Genomic DNA, 16,629 nt, shown 5'->3' with positions numbered 1-16,629 from the left:
CCCTCATTTTTAATTTGGAATTTTCCCATTTTTAATTCCAATTTCCCCCTCATGTTTCATTCCAATTTCCCCATTTTCCCCCTCATTTCCCATTCCAATTTCCCCATTTTCCCCCTCATGTTTAATTCCAATTTCCCCATTTTCCCCCTCGTTTTTAATTTGGAATTTTCCCATTTTTAATTCCAATTTCCCCCCCATTTTTAATTCCAATTTTCCCATTTTCCCGCTTTTTCCCCCCATTCCAGGACGTCCAATACGCCGACATCGATTACATGGAGCGCCAGCTGGACTTCACCCTCAGCCCCCGCTTCCAGAACCTTCCGCAGCTCGTGCGCGACATCCGGGCCCAGGGCCTGCGCTTCGTGCTCATCCTGGTGATGACGTCACCCACAAAGGGGCGGGGCTTGAACAAAGGGGGCGGGGCTAAAGCAGGAAATGACATCCGGGGTCCTCTGGGTGATGATGTCATCGCTAAAGGGGGGAAAGGTGGGGGGAAAGGGGGCGGGGCTAAGGCAGGGGATGGGATGTGGGGATGATGTCATTGCTAAAGGGGTGGGGCTTAAAGAGAGGGGGCGGGGCTAATGTGGGAAATGACATCCGGGGCTGTTTGGGGGAATTTTTTGTGGATTTTTTTGGAATTTTTTTGTGGATTTTTTGGGAATTTTTTGTGGATTTTTTGGGAATTTTTTTGGAAATTTTGGGGAATTGTTAAGGAATTTTTTGGGAATTTTTGGGAATTTTTTGTGGATTTTTTGTGATTTTTTTGTGATTTTTTGTGGATTTTTTTGGGAATTTTTTGGGAATTTTTTGTGATTTTTTGTGGATTTTTTGTGATTTTTTGGGGAATTTTTTGTGATTTTTTTGTGGATTTTTTGGGAATTTTTTGGGATTTTTTGGGGAATTGTTAAGGAATTTTTTGGGATTTTTTGTGGATTTTTTGCGATTTTTTTTGGAATTTTTTGTGATTTTTTTGTGGATTTTTTGGGGAATTTTTTTGGAATTTTTTGTGGATTTTTTGGGAATTTTTTTGGAAATTTTGGGGAATTGTTAGGGAATTTTTTGTGAATTTTTGGTGGATTTTTTTGTTAATTTTTGTGAATTTTAGGGGAATTTGTTTGGGAATTTCTTGTGGATTTTTTGGGAATTTTTTGTAAATGACGTCATTGCTAAAGCGGGGAAAGGTGGGGGAAAAGGGGGTGGGGCTAAGGCAGAGGATGGGATGTGGGCTTGGCCTGGGGATGACGTCATTGCTAAAGGGGCGGGGCTTGTAAAATGGGGCGGGGCTAAAAGAAAAGATGAGATTACTTCTTATCCTGGTGATGATGTCATCGTTAAAGGGGCAGGGCTTAAAGAGAGGGGGCGGGGCTAAAGCAGAAAAGAGAAGGGGCGGAGCTAAAGCCAAAGATGAGATTCATTCTCATGCTAGTGATGATGTAATCCCTGACAAGGGCGGGGCTTACAAAAAGGGGCGGGGCTAAAACAAAAAAAGAGATTTGTTCTTATCCTGGTGATGACGTCATCCCTGAAAGGAGTGGGGTTTGAAGAGGGGGCGGGGCTAAACCAAAAGAGGAGATGTCTGCTTAGTCTGGTGATGATGTCATCACTAAAGGGGCGGTGCTTGGAAAAAGGGGCGGGGCTAAAAGAAAAGATGACCTTTGTTCTTATGCTGGTGATGACATCATCCCTGAAAGGGGTGGGGTTAAAATAGGGGGTGGGGCTAAAGAAACAGATGAGATTGGTGCTCATTCTGCTGATGATGTCATCACTGAAAGGGGCGGGATTTCAAAAGGGGCGGGGCTAAAGCAAAAAATGAGATTCGCCTCATCCTGGTGATGATGTCATCCCTGAAAGGGGTGGGGTTTAAAGAGAGGGGCGGGGCTAAACCAAAAGATCAGGTTTGTCCTCATCCTGGTGATGATGCAATCATTAAAAGGGGCGGAGCTTAAATAGAGGGGGTGGGGTTTGCAAAAAGGGGCGGGGCTAAAGCAAAACATGAGATTTGCCTCATCCTGGTGATGACGTCATCTCTGAAAGGGGTGGGGCTTAATGAGAGGGGCGGGGCTAAAGAAAAAGATTATATTGGTGCTCATTCTTGTGATGACATCATCGCTGAAAGGGGCGGGGCTAATTACACTAATTACAATCAGGACGTAATTAACAATTGGACTCCAGCTTACCTTCAGATACAGAAAAGGAAATTGGAATGAAACTGAAAATTTAAAACCCCTAAATTTAGGTGTAAAAATAATGAAAATTAAAATTAAATTAAAATTAAAATTAAAATCAAAATATTAAATATTAAGTATTAAAATTAAATCAAAATTAAAATTAAAAAGCCGAAATTTAGCTCGACAAAGAGTTTAAAGTCGAATTGAAATTGAAATTAAAATTATAATAATTATTGTTAGGTGTTAAGTATTAGAATAAAGTGAAAATAAAAATAAAACTATAAAAATGAAAATTAAAATTAAATTCGAAATTAAAACTGAAAATGAAAATCGAATTGAAAATTGAACTAAAATTTAAATGAAATAAAAAAACAAAACAAAAATTACAATTAGAATTTAAAATTAAAAATAAATGAAACTTGACATTAGAATTACATTAATATTAAATTAAAATATTATATTGATATAAATGAAAATGTTATATTTAAATAAAAATAGCTAAAAAATATTCTATTTAATTGTAAATTAAAATTTTGATGTTGAGTCAAAAATAAACAATAAAATTTAAATCAGCATTAAAATGAAAATAAAAATGGATGGAATTACAAGTAAATTAAAATTTGAATTGGAATTAAATTAAAAATAAAGAGTAGATTAAAATTAAAATTTGTAATATATTAAAATATATTAAATTAAAATTAAATTAAAATCAAATTAAATTAAATTAAAAAAAGAAATTAAAATTAAATTACATTAAAATTAAATTAAAATTAAATTAAAATCAAATTAAATTAAATTAATAATCGAAATTAAAATTAAATAAAATAAAATTTAAATTTAATTAAAATTAAATAAAATAAATTAAATTAAAAATCGAAAATAAAATAAAATAAAATTAAAATTAAATTAAATTAAATTAAAAATCGAAAATAAAATAAAATTAAAATTAAATTAAAATTAAATTAAAATCAAATTAAATTAATAATCAAAATTAAAATTAAATTAAATTAAAATTAAATTAAAATTAAAATTAAATTAAATTAAAATAAAATTAAATTTAAATTAAAATTAAAATTAAAAATCGAAATAAAATTAAATGAGGGTTCAAATTAAAATTCAAAAAATAAGTTTTAATTAAAAAACCACTTTGAAATCGATTTTTAATTAGGGTTTTTAATTAAAACCGTTCAGGACCCGGCCATCTCGGCTAACGAGTCCAATTACCCGGCCTACGAGCGGGGGCTGCAGGACGACGTCTTCATCAAGTGGCCCAACAGCGACCAACTCGTCTTTGCCAAGGTCCAAAGTCCAATTATTTCCCCCAAATTTCACCCAAATTTCACCCAAAATTTCACTCAAAATTTCACCCAAAATTTGCCCCCAAAATTCCTGCAAAATACCAAATTTTAATGAAAAATTTTCCCCAAAATTCCCTAAAAATTCCTGCAAAATCCCAAATTTTTATGAAAAATTCCCCCCAAAATTCCCAAAAAATCCGAAATTTTTATGGAAAATTTTCCCCCAAAATTCCCTAAAAATTTCTCCAAAATCCCAAATTTTTATAAAAAATTTTGCCCAAAATTCCCCAAAAATTCCTGCAAAATCCCAAATTTTTATGAAAAATTTCCCCCAAAATTTCCCCCAAAATTTCCCCCAAAATCCCAAATTTTTATGAAAATTTCCCTAAAAATTCCTGCAAAATCCCAAATTTTTATGAAAAAAGCCCAAAGATTTATGAAAAATTTTCCCCAAAATTCCCAAAAAATTCCTGCAAAATCCCAAATTTTTATGAAAAATTTCACCCAAAATTCCCTAAAAATTCCTCCAAAATCCCAAATTTTTATGAAAAATTTCCCCCCAAAATTTCCTCCAAAATCCCAAATTTTTATGAAAAATTTCCCCCCAAAATTCCAAATAATTCTCCCAAATTTCCCCAAAATCTTCTTCCAAATTTCCAAAGATTTCCCCCAAAATTCCCCCAAAATCCCAAGGATTCCACCAAAATCTTGACTTTATTTTATTTTAATTTTATTTTTACTTTTATTTTTACTTTACTTTTTATTTTTATTTTTACTTTTATTTTTATTTTTATTTTTATTTTTATTTTTATTTTTATATTCTTTTATTTTACTTTTTCATCTTATTTTTTTAATGTTTATTTTTATTTTTTTAATGTTTATTTTCATTTTCATTTTTAAATTCTATTTTACTTTTTCATCTTATTTTTATATTTCATTTATTTTCATATTTTATTTTCTTTGAGCCAATTTGAATATTTAATTACATAATTACCAGCAATATTTTAAGTATTTGTAATTAAATTTATTTTGAATTTTTAGAAATTTATTTCTATTTAATTCTGATTTTTTATTTTTAATTCTTTATTTTCATTTATTTTCATATTTTATTTTCTTTGAGCCAGTTTGAATATTTAATTACATAATTACCAGCGATATTTTAAGTATTTGTAATTAAATTTATTTTGAATTTTTGGAAATTTATTTCTATTTAATTCTGATTTTCTTTTTATTTTTATTTTATATAATTAATTAATTAATTAATTTATTTATTTATTTCTTATTAAGAATTCATTATTTTTATTTTATAGTATTAATTAATTAATTAATTAATTTCTTATTAAGAACTAATTATTTTTGTTTTATATAATTAATTTATTTATTTTTTTATTTCTTATTAAGAATTAATTATTTTAATTTTATATTATTAATTAATTAATTAATTTATTTATTTCTTATTAAGAATTAATTTTTTATTTTATATTATTTATTTATTTATTTATTTCTTATTAAAAATGAATTATTTTTATTTTATATCATTAATTAATTAATTCCTTATTAAGAATTAATTATTTTTATTTTATATTATTAATTAATTAATTATTTTTATTTTATATTATTTATTTATTTATTTATTTATTTATTATTAGGAATTAATTATTTTTATTTTGTAGTATTTATTTATTTATTTATTTCTTATTAAGAATTAATTATTTTTATTTTATATTATTAATTAATTAATTAATTTATTTCTTATTAAGAATTAATTTTTTATTTTATATTATTTATTTATTTACTTATTTCTTATTAAAAATGAATTATTTTTATTTTATATCATTAATTAATTAATTCCTTATTAAGAATTAATTATTTTTATTTTATATTATTAATTAATTAATTATTTTTATTTTATATTATTTATTTATTTATTTATTTATTTATCTATTATTAGGAATTAATTATTTTTATTTTGTAGTATTTATTTATTTATTTATTTCTTATTAAGAATTAATTATTTTTCTTTTATATTATTAATTAATTTATTTATTTATTTATTATTAAGAATTAATTTTTTTATTTTATATTATTTATTTATTTATTTCTGATTAAAATTTAATTATTTTTATTTTATATCATTAATTAATTAATTCCTTATTAAGAATTAATTATTTTTATTTTATATCATTAATTAATTAATTATTTTTATTTTATATTATTAATTATTAATTTCTTATTAGGAATTAATTATTTTTATTTTATATTATTAATTATTTTATTTATTTCTTCCTAAGAATTCATTATTTTTATTTTATACTATTAATTAATAAATTAATTTATTTCTGATTAAGAATTCATTATTTTTATTTTATACTATTAATTAATTAATTTATTTATTTCTGATTAAGAATTCATTATTTTTATTTTATATTATTATTCAATTAATTAATTAATTAAATTCTTATTAGGAATTAATTACTTTTATTTTATAGTATTTATTTATTTATTTCTTATTAGGAATTAATTGTTTTTATTTTATAGTATTAATTAATTACTTAAATTCTTATTAGGAATTAATTATTTTTATTTTATAGTATTTATTTATTTCTTATTAAGAATTAATTGTTTTTATTTTATATTATTAATTAATTAATTATTTTTATTTTCTATTATTAATTATTAACTTCTTATTAGGAATTAATTATTTTTATTTTATACTATTAATTAATTAATTTATTTATTTCTTATTAAGAATTCATTATTTTTATTTTATAGTATTTATTTATTTCTTTATTTCTGATTAAGAATTCATTATTTTTATTTCATATTATTATTCAATTAATTAATTAATTAAATTCTTATTAGGAATTAATTACTTTTATTTTATAGTATTTATTTATTTCTTATTAGGAATTGTTTTTATTTTATAGTATTAATTAATTACTTAAATTCTTATTAGGAATTAATTATTTTTATTTTATAGTATTTATTTATTTATTTCTTATTAAGAATTAATTGTTTTTATTTTATATTATTAATTAATTAATTATTTTTATTTTCTATTATTAATTATTAACTTCTTATTAGGAATTAATTATTTTTATTTTATACTATTAATTAATTAATTTATTTATTTCTTATTAAGAATTCATGATTTTTATTTTATAGTATTTATTTATTTCTTTATTTCTGATTAAGAATTCATTATTTTTATTTCATATTATTATTCAATTAATTAATTAATTAAATTCTTATTAGGAATTAATTACTTTTATTTTATAGTATTTATTTATTTCTTATTAGGAATTGTTTTTATTTTATAGTATTAATTAATTACTTAAATTCTTATTAGGAATTAATTATTTTTATTTTATAGTATTTATTTATTTATTTCTTATTAAGAATTAATTGTTTTTATTTTATATTATTAATTAATTAATTATTTTTATTTTCTATTATTAATTATTAACTTCTTATTAGGAATTAATTATTTTTATTTTATACTATTAATTAATTTATTTATTTATTTCTTATTAAGAATTCATGATTTTTATTTTATAGTATTTATTTATTTCTTTATTTCTGATTAAGAATTCATTAATTTTATTTCATATTATTATTCAATTAATTAATTCATTAATTTCTTATTAGGAATTAATTACTTTTATTTTATAGTATTTATTTATTTCTTATTAGGAATTGTTTTTATTTTATAGTATTAATTAATTACTTAAATTCTTATTAGGAATTAATTATTTTTATTTTATAGTATTTATTTATTTATTTCTTATTAAGAATTAATTGTTTTTATTTTATATTATTAATTAATTAATTATTTTTATTTTCTATTATTAATTATTAACTTCTTATTAGGAATTAATTATTTTTATTTTATACTATTAATTAATTTATTTATTTATTTCTTATTAAGAATTCATGATTTTTATTTTATAGTATTTATTTATTTCTTTATTTCTGATTAAGAATTCATTAATTTTATTTCATATTATTATTCAATTAATTAATTCATTAATTTCTTATTAGGAATTAATTACTTTTATTTTATAGTATTTATTTATTTCTTATTAGGAATTGTTTTTATTTTATAGTATTAATTAATTACTTAAATTCTTATTAGGAATTAATTATTTTTATTTTATAGTATTTATTTATTTATTTCTTATTAAGAATTAATTGTTTTTATTTTATATTATTAATTAATTAATTATTTTTATTTTCTATTATTAATTATTAACTTCTTATTAGGAATTAATTATTTTTATTTTATACTATTAATTAATTTATTTATTTATTTCTTATTAAGAATTCATGATTTTTATTTTATAGTATTTATTTATTTCTTTATTTCTGATTAAGAATTCATTAATTTTATTTCATATTATTATTCAATTAATTAATTCATTAATTTCTTATTAGCAATTAATTCTTTTCATTCACTCTCCCTCTCCTGCCCCAGGTGTGGCCGGACCTGCCCAACGTCGTCGTCAACGATTCCCTGGACTGGGACACACAGGTGGAGGTGAAAATGAATTTATTTTCTAAATTTATTCATTAATTTAATTTAAAGTTCTTTTGCTTTTAAAATTCCTCAGTTTTCAGCAGGAAATTGGAAAAATTGGAAATTCCTCTTTTTTTTTTTTTGTGGCAGGAAATTCCCCGATTTTGTACCAAAAGAGCAAAAAATAAAATTTCCCAGAAGAATTAAAAAATAATCCCAAAATGCCCCGGTGGATTGGCTGGGAAAATAATACAACATATAATATAATGTAATATAATATAATGTAATATAATATAATTTAATATAATATAATGTAATGTAATATAATATAATGTAATGTAATATAATGTAATATAATATAATATAATGTAATGTAATATAATGTAATGTAATATAATGTAATATAATATAGTGTAATATAATATAATATAATATAATATAATATAATATAATATAATATAATACAATATAATACAATATAATATAATATAATATAATATATTAATTTAGAATATATATTATGTATATATATAATGTAATATAATATAATGTAATATAATATATATTCTAAATTAATATATTATATTATATTATATTATATTATATTATATTATATTATATTATATTATATTATATTATATTATATTATATTACATTATATTATATTATATTATATTGCATTATATTATATTATATTATATTGCATTATATTATATTAAAGTAAATTAATGTAAATGTAATGTAAATTATACTATATTATATTACATTATATTACATTATACTTTATTAAAATAATATGATATAATATAATATAATGTAATATAATATAATATAATTACATTTACATTAATTTACATTAATATAACATAATGCAATGTAATGTAATATAATACATTAACTTAGAATATATATTATATTATATTATATTATATTATATTATATCATATTATATTATATTATATCATATTATATTATATTATATTATATTATATTATATTATATTATATTATATTATATTATATTATATCTTATTATATTATATTATTTTTATTATATTACTGTATTATATAATATATATAACGTAAGATAATATAATATAACGTAACATAATATAATATAATATAATATATTACATTTTATTATAGTACATTATTTTTATTATATTAATGTAATATATTATTTTATAATATATATAATATAATACAATACAATACAATACAATACAATATAATATAATATAATATAATATAATATAATATAATATAATAGCTGTATTATATAATATAGTATGAATACTAATATATTATAATACATAGAATAATATTATATAAAATATATTATATTATATTATATTATGTTATGTTATGTTATGTTATATTATATTACATTATATTACATTATATTTACATTACATTACAATGTATGATATGATATATTATATTATATTATATAAAATATATTATATTATATTATATTATATTATATTATATTATATTATATTATATTATATTATATTATATTATATTATACTATATTATATTACATTACATTACATTACATTATATTATATTACATTACATCAATTAGTACAATCCATAACCCAATCATCGTTAACCTGACCATAATCGATTTCCCATATTTACCCTAAACCAAACTCTATCAACCAATCCAATCCCTATTTTGTTTTAACTTTCTGTTAATTACCCTCATTAATTACCACAATTAATTACCATAATTAATTACCACAATTAATCACCTTTTTTCCCCCAGCCATGTTGGGTTTTCTCCTCTATTCCAATTAAACTCCCACTCCAACCCCAATAAATTCTGTTAATTTCATTACCATAAATAATTTAATTGCTGTAATTAATTTAATTACCCATAATTAATTACCATAATTAATTACCTTTTCCCCCAGCTGCTCTGTGCTTTCACGGCGCTGCCGGATTCTTCCCAATTAAACTCCCATTCCAAACCCAATTAATCCCCATTTTAATGAACTCTCTGTTGATTTAATTACCATAATTAATTGAATTACCATAAATAATTACTGTAATTATTTACCATAATTAAGTCCCATAATTAATTACCATAATTAATCACCTTTTTCCCTCCAGCTCTTCTACCTCTTTGCAGCCATGTTGGATTTTTTTCCTCGACTCCAATTAAACTCCAATAAATTCTGTTAATTTAATCCCCATAATTAATTTAATTACCATAATTAATTACATTTTTTCCCCCAGCTGTTCCGCGCTTTCACGGTGCTGCCGGATTTTTCCCAATTAAACTCCCATTCCAAACCCAATTAATCCCCATTTGAATTAACTTCCTGGTCATCTAATTACCATAATTAATTACCATAATTAACTGAATTACCCTAATTAGTTACCATAATTAATTACATTTCTTCCCCCAGCTGTTCAGTGCTTTCACGGCCATGTTGGATTTTTTCCTCGACTCCAATTTAACTCCCACTCCAACCCCAATAAATTCTGTTAATTTAATTACCATAAATAATTAATTACCCTAATTAATTACCATAATTAATTACATTTCCCCCCCAGCTGTTCCGCGCTTTCACGGCGCTGCCGGATTTTTCCCAATTAAACTCCCATTCCAAACCCAATTAATCCCCATTTGAATTAACTTCCTGGTAATCTAATTTCCACAATTAATTACCATAATTAACTGAATTACCATAATTAATTACCATAATTAATCACTTTTTTCCCCCCACCTCTTCTGCCCTTTTGCGGCCATCTTGGATTTTTTCCTTGACTCCAATTAAACTCCCACTCCAACCCCAATAAATTCTGTTAATTTTATTACCATAAATAATTAATTACCCTAATTAATTACCATAATTAATTACATTTTTTCCCCAGCTGTTCTGCGCTTTCACGGCGCTGCCGGATTTTTCCCAATTAGCCGGATTTTTCTCAATTAAACTCCCATTCCAAACCCAATTAATCCCCATTTTAATGAACTCTCTGTTAATCTAATTACCACAATTTGAATACCATAATTGAATTACCCTAATTAATTACCATAATTAATTAATGACTTTTCTCCAGCTTTTTGGTGCTTTCACGGCCATGTTGGATTTTTTCCTCCACTCCAATTAAACTCCCACTCCAACCCCAATAAATTCTGTAATTAAATTACCAGAATTAATTTTCTTTTCATAATTAATTACCGTAATTCATTAATTTCTTCCCCCAGCTGTTCCGCGCTTTCACGGCCGTGCCGGATTTTTTCCGGAATTCCACGTGGGCCTGGTGGGCGCGGGAAATCTCCGAGGTTTTCGAGAATCCCCGGAATTCCTCGCTCAGCATCAAATTCGACGGCATCTGGATCGTGAGTGCCCCAAATTCCCATTTTTTTAGCCCAAAAGTGATGGAAAAATCCCAATTTTTTAGGGGGATTTCAGCCCAAAAATAATGAACAAAATCCCATTTTTTGGTGGATTTCAGCCCAAAAATAATGAGGAAAAATCCCCTTTTTATGGAGGATTTTAACCCAAAAATAATGAACAAAAATCCCTTTTTTGGTGGATTTCAGCCCAAAAATAATGAAAAAAATCCCATTTTTTTACCATTTCAACCCCAAAAATCCTGGAAAAAAATCTCTTTTTTTGGAGGCATTTCAGCCCGAAAATAGTGAAAAAAATCCCATTTTTTGATGGATTTCAGCCCCAAAATAGTGAAAAAAAATCCCATTTTTTTGGGTGGATTTCAACCCCAAAAATCCTGAAAAAAATCCCAATTTTTTGATGCTTTTCAGCCCAAAAATAATGAAAAAAATCCCCATTTTTTCATGCATTTCAGCCCAAAAAACTCCTAAAAATATCCCATTTTTTTACCATTTCAACCCCAAAATAATTTTAAAAAATCCCATTTTTTTACCATTTCAACCCCAAAAATCCTGAAAAATTCCCATTTTTTTACCATTTCAGCCCCAAAAATAGTGAAAAAAAAATTCCTTTTTTTTTGCGGATTTTAGCCCAAAATAAAATTTTAAAATCCCTTTTTTTGGTGGATTTTAGCCCAAAAATAATGAACAAAAATCCCTTTTTTAGGGCAGATTTCATCCCAAAAAAATCCCATTTTTTGATGGATTTCAGCCCCAAAATAATGAAAAAAATCCCATTTTTTTACCATTTCAACCCCAAAAATCCTGAAAAAAATCCCAATTTTTTGATGCATTTCAGCCCCAAAAATAATGAAAAAAAATTCCTTTTTTTTTTGCGGATTTTAGCCCAAAATAAATTTTTTAAATCCCTTTTTTTTGTGGATTTTAGTCCAAAAAACAATGAAAAAAATTCCTTTTTTAGGGTAGATTTTAACCCAAAAATAATGAACAAAAATCCCTTTTTTTGATGGATTTCAGCCCCAAAATCCTGAAAAAAAATCCCTTTTTTAGGGCAGATTTCATCCCAAAAAAATCCCATTTTTTGCTGCATTTCAACCCCAAAATAATTTTAAAAAATCCCATTTTTTTACCATTTCACCCCAAAAATCCTGTAAAAAAATCTCTTTTTTTGGGAGGCATTTCAGCCCAGAAAAATCCTGAAAAAAATCCCAAATTTTTGCTGCATTTCAGCCCCAAAAATAATGAAAAAATCCTTTTTTAGTAGGTATTTTAGCCCAAAAATAATGAACAAAAATCCCTTTTTTTGGTGGAATTTATCCCAAAAACAAAAAGAAAAATCCCTTTTTTTGGTGGATTTCAACCCCAAAAATAATTTTAAAAAACCCCATTTTTTGCTGCATTTCAACCCCAAAATAATTTTAAAAATCCCATTTTTTTTATCATTTCAACCCCAAAAATCCTGAACAAAAATCCCATTTTTTGCTGCATTTCAGCCCAAAAAACTCCTAAAAAAATCCCATTTTTTGCTGCATTTCAGCCCAAAAATCCTGAAAAAAATCCCATTTTTTTACCATTTCAACCCCAAAAATCCTGAAAAAAAATCCCATTTTTTTACCATTTCAGCCCCAAAATAATTTTTAAAAAATCCCATTTTTTTACCATTTCAACCCAAAAATCCTGAACAAAAATCCCTTTTTTAGGGCAGATTTAATCCCAAAAAAATCCCATTTTTTGCTGCATTTCAACCCCAAAACAATTTTAAAAAATTCCATTTTTTTACCATTTCAACCCCAAAAATCCTGAAAAAAAAATCTCTTTTTTTGGAGGCATTTCAGCCCAAAAATAGTGAAAAAAATCCCATTTTTTTACCATTTCAACCCCAAAAATCCTGAAAAAAAAATCCCATTTTTTGCTGCATTTCAACCCCAAAATAGTGAAAAAAATCCCAATTTTTTGATGCATTTCAGCCCAAAAATAATGAAAAAAATCCCCATTTTTTGATGCATTTCACCCCAAAAATAGTGAAAAAAATCCCATTTTTTTACCGTTTCAACCCAAAAATCCTGAAAAAAAATCCCAATTTTTTACCATTTCACCCCAAAAATCCTGAACAAAAAATCCCATTTTTTGCTGCATTTCACCCCAAAAATCCTGAAAAAAATCTCTTTTTTTGGTGGATTTCAACCCCAAAAATCCTGAAAAAAATCCCATTTTTTGCTGCATTTCAGCCCCAAAAATCCTGAACAAAAAAATCCCATTTTTTTACCATTTCAACCCCAAAAATCCTGAAAAAAATCCCATTTTTTTACCATTTCAACCCCAAAATAATTTTAAAAAATCCCATTTTTTGCTGCATTTCAACCCCAAAATAATTTTAAAAAATTCCCATTTTTTTACCATTTCACCCCAAAAATCCTGAAAAAAAATCCCATTTTTTTACCATTTCAACCCCAAAATAATTTTAAAAAAATCCCATTTTTTTTACCATTTCAACCCCAAAAATCCTGAAAAATTCCCCTTTTTTTTAACATTTCAGCCCAAAACTCCAGAAAAAAAAATCCCATTTTTTTACCATTTCAACCCCAAAAATCCTGAAAAAAATCTCTTTTTTTTGGGTGGATATCATCCCAAAAAAATCCCATTTTTTGATGGATTTCAGCCCAAAAAACTCCTAAAAAAATCCCATTTTTTTACCATTATAACCCCAAAAATCCTGAAACAAAAATCCCATTTTTTGCTGCATTTCAGCCCCAAAAATAATTTTAAAAAATCCCATTTTTTGCTGCATTTCAGCCCCAAAAATCCTGAACAAAAATTCCCATTTTTTTACCATTTCAACCCCAAAAATCCTAAAAAAAATCCCATTTTTGATGCATTTCAGCCCCCAAAAATAATGAAAAAAATCCCATTTTTTTACCATTTCAACCCCAAAATAATTTTAAAAAATCCCATTTTTTACCGTTTCACCCCAAAAATCCTGAAACAAAAATCCCATTTTTTTACCATTTCAGCCCCAAAATAATTTTAAAAAATCCCATTTTTTGCTGCATTTCAGCCCCAAAAATCCTGAACAAAAATTCCCATTTTTTCACCATTTCACCCCAAAAATCCTAAAAAAAATCCCATTTTTTGCTGCATTTCAGCCCCAAAATAGTGAAAAAAATCCCATTTTTTTACCATTTCACCCCAAAAATCCTAAAAAAAAATCCCAATTTTTTGCTGCATTTCAGCCCAAAAATCCTGAAAAAAATCCCATTTTTTTACCATTTCAGCCCCAAAAATAATTTTTAAAAAATCCCATTTTTTTACCATTTCAACCCAAAACTCCTGAACAAAAATCCCATTTTTTGCTGCATTTCAGCCCAAAAAATCCTGAAAAAAAATCCCAATTTTTTACCATTTCACCCCAAAAATCCTGAAACAAAAATCCCATTTTTTTGCTGCATTTCAGCCCCAAAAATAATGAAAAAAATCTCTTTTTTTGGGTGGATTTCAGCCCAAAAATAATGAAAAAAATCCCATTTTTTTACCATTTCAACCCAAAAATCCTGAAAAAAAATCCCAATTTTTTACCATTTCACCCCAAAAATCCTGAACAAAAAATCCCATTTTTTGCTGCATTTCACCCCAAAAATCCTGAAAAAAATCTCTTTTTTTGGTGGATTTCAACCCCAAAAATCCTGAAAAAAAATCCCATTTTTTGCTGCATTTCAGCCCCAAAAATCCTGAACAAAAAAATCCCATTTTTTTACCATTTCAACCCCAAAAATCCTGAAAAAAATCCCATTTTTTTACCATTTCAACCCCAAAATAATTTTAAAAAATCCCATTTTTTGCTGCATTTCAACCCCAAAATAATTTTAAAAAATTCCCATTTTTTTACCATTTCACCCCAAAAATCCTGAACAAAAATCCCATTTTTTTACCATTTCAACCCCAAAATAATTTTAAAAAAATCCCATTTTTTTACCATTTCAACCCCAAAAATCCTGAAAAAAATCTCTTTTTTTTGGGTGGATATCATCCCAAAAAATCCCATTTTTTGATGGATTTCAGCCCAAAAAACTCCTAAAAAAATCCCATTTTTTTACCATTATAACCCCAAAAATCCTGAAAAAAAATCCCATTTTTTGCTGCATTTCAACCCCAAAATAGTGAAAAAATCCCAATTTTTTGATGCATTTCAGCCCAAAAATAATGAAAAAATCCCCATTTTTTGATGCATTTCACCCCAAAAATAGTGAAAAAAATCCCATTTTTTACCGTTTCACCCCAAAAACTCCTGAAAAAAATCCCCTTTTTTTACCATTTCAACCCCAAAATAATTTTTAAAAATCCCATTTTTTGCTGCATTTCAGCCCCAAAAATCCTGAACAAAAAATCCCATTTTTTACCATTTCAACCCCAAAAATCCTAAAAAAATCCCATTTTTGATGCATTTCAGCCCCAAAAATAATGAAAAAAATCCCATTTTTTTACCATTTCAACCCCAAAAATCCTAAAAAAAAATCCCAATTTTTTGCTGCATTTCAGCCCAAAAATCCTGAAAAAAATCCCATTTTTTTACCATTTCAGCCCCAAAAATAATTTTTAAAAAATCCCATTTTTTTACCATTTCACCCCAAAAATCCTGAACAAAAATCCCATTTTTTGCTGCATTTCAGCCCAAAAAACTCCTAAAAAAAATCCCATTTTTTTACCATTATAACCCCAAAAATCCTGAAACAAAAATCCCATGTTTTGCTGCATTTCAGCCCCAAAAATAATGAAAAAAATCTCTTTTTTGGGTGGATTTCAGCCCAAAATAATGAAAAAATCCCAATTTTTGCTGCATTTCACCCCAAAAATCCTGAACAAAAAATCCCATTTTTTACCATTTCAACCCCAAAATAATTTTTAAAAATCCCATTTTTTCACCGTTTCACCCCAAAAACCCCATATTTTTTTTTACCCTTTCACCTCCCCATCCTGCCCAACCCCAAATTTTGGAGAATTTCCCAAAATCCGCAGAATTTCCCCCAATTTTTTGGGAATTTTTCCCTCCCAGGACATGAACGAGCCCTCGAGTTTCGTGGCCGGCGCCGTCGGCGGCTGCAGCGACCGCGGCCTCAACTTCCCGCCCTACGTCCCCCGTGAGTGGGAAAAACAACCCCGAAATTGGGGATTTGGGGGAAAAATGGGATTTGGGGGGAAAAAGGGGATTTGGGGGAATTGGGGATTTGGGGGGAAAAATGGGGATTTAGGGGTGAAAAGGGGAAAATGGGGACAGGATTTG

At 25.5% G+C, this 16,629-nt stretch overlaps 1 protein-coding gene across 1 annotated transcript in view; it reads left to right on the top strand.

Moving 5' to 3' along the window:
• LOC136570880 (maltase-glucoamylase-like) overlaps positions 1–16,486 on the top strand; it is a gene marked incomplete at its 3' end in the record, with an annotated part of 62,322 nt that extends 45,836 nt beyond the window's left edge. The window contains exons 18-22 of the mRNA XM_066571284.1: positions 246–374; positions 3,360–3,467; positions 7,941–8,003; positions 11,205–11,339; positions 16,402–16,486. Of these exons, the coding sequence (XP_066427381.1) occupies positions 246–374; positions 3,360–3,467; positions 7,941–8,003; positions 11,205–11,339; positions 16,402–16,486 (520 nt within the window). The remainder of the gene's footprint in view (positions 1–245; positions 375–3,359; positions 3,468–7,940; positions 8,004–11,204; positions 11,340–16,401) is intronic.
• Between the last annotated feature and the right edge of the window lie 143 nt (positions 16,487–16,629).

Source organism: Molothrus aeneus, unplaced genomic scaffold, assembly GCF_037042795.1.
Source record: "Molothrus aeneus isolate 106 unplaced genomic scaffold, BPBGC_Maene_1.0 scaffold_408, whole genome shotgun sequence".
Classification (NCBI taxonomy): Eukaryota; Metazoa; Chordata; class Aves; order Passeriformes; family Icteridae; genus Molothrus; species Molothrus aeneus.
This window is presented reverse-complemented; position numbering and strand designations above follow the sequence as displayed.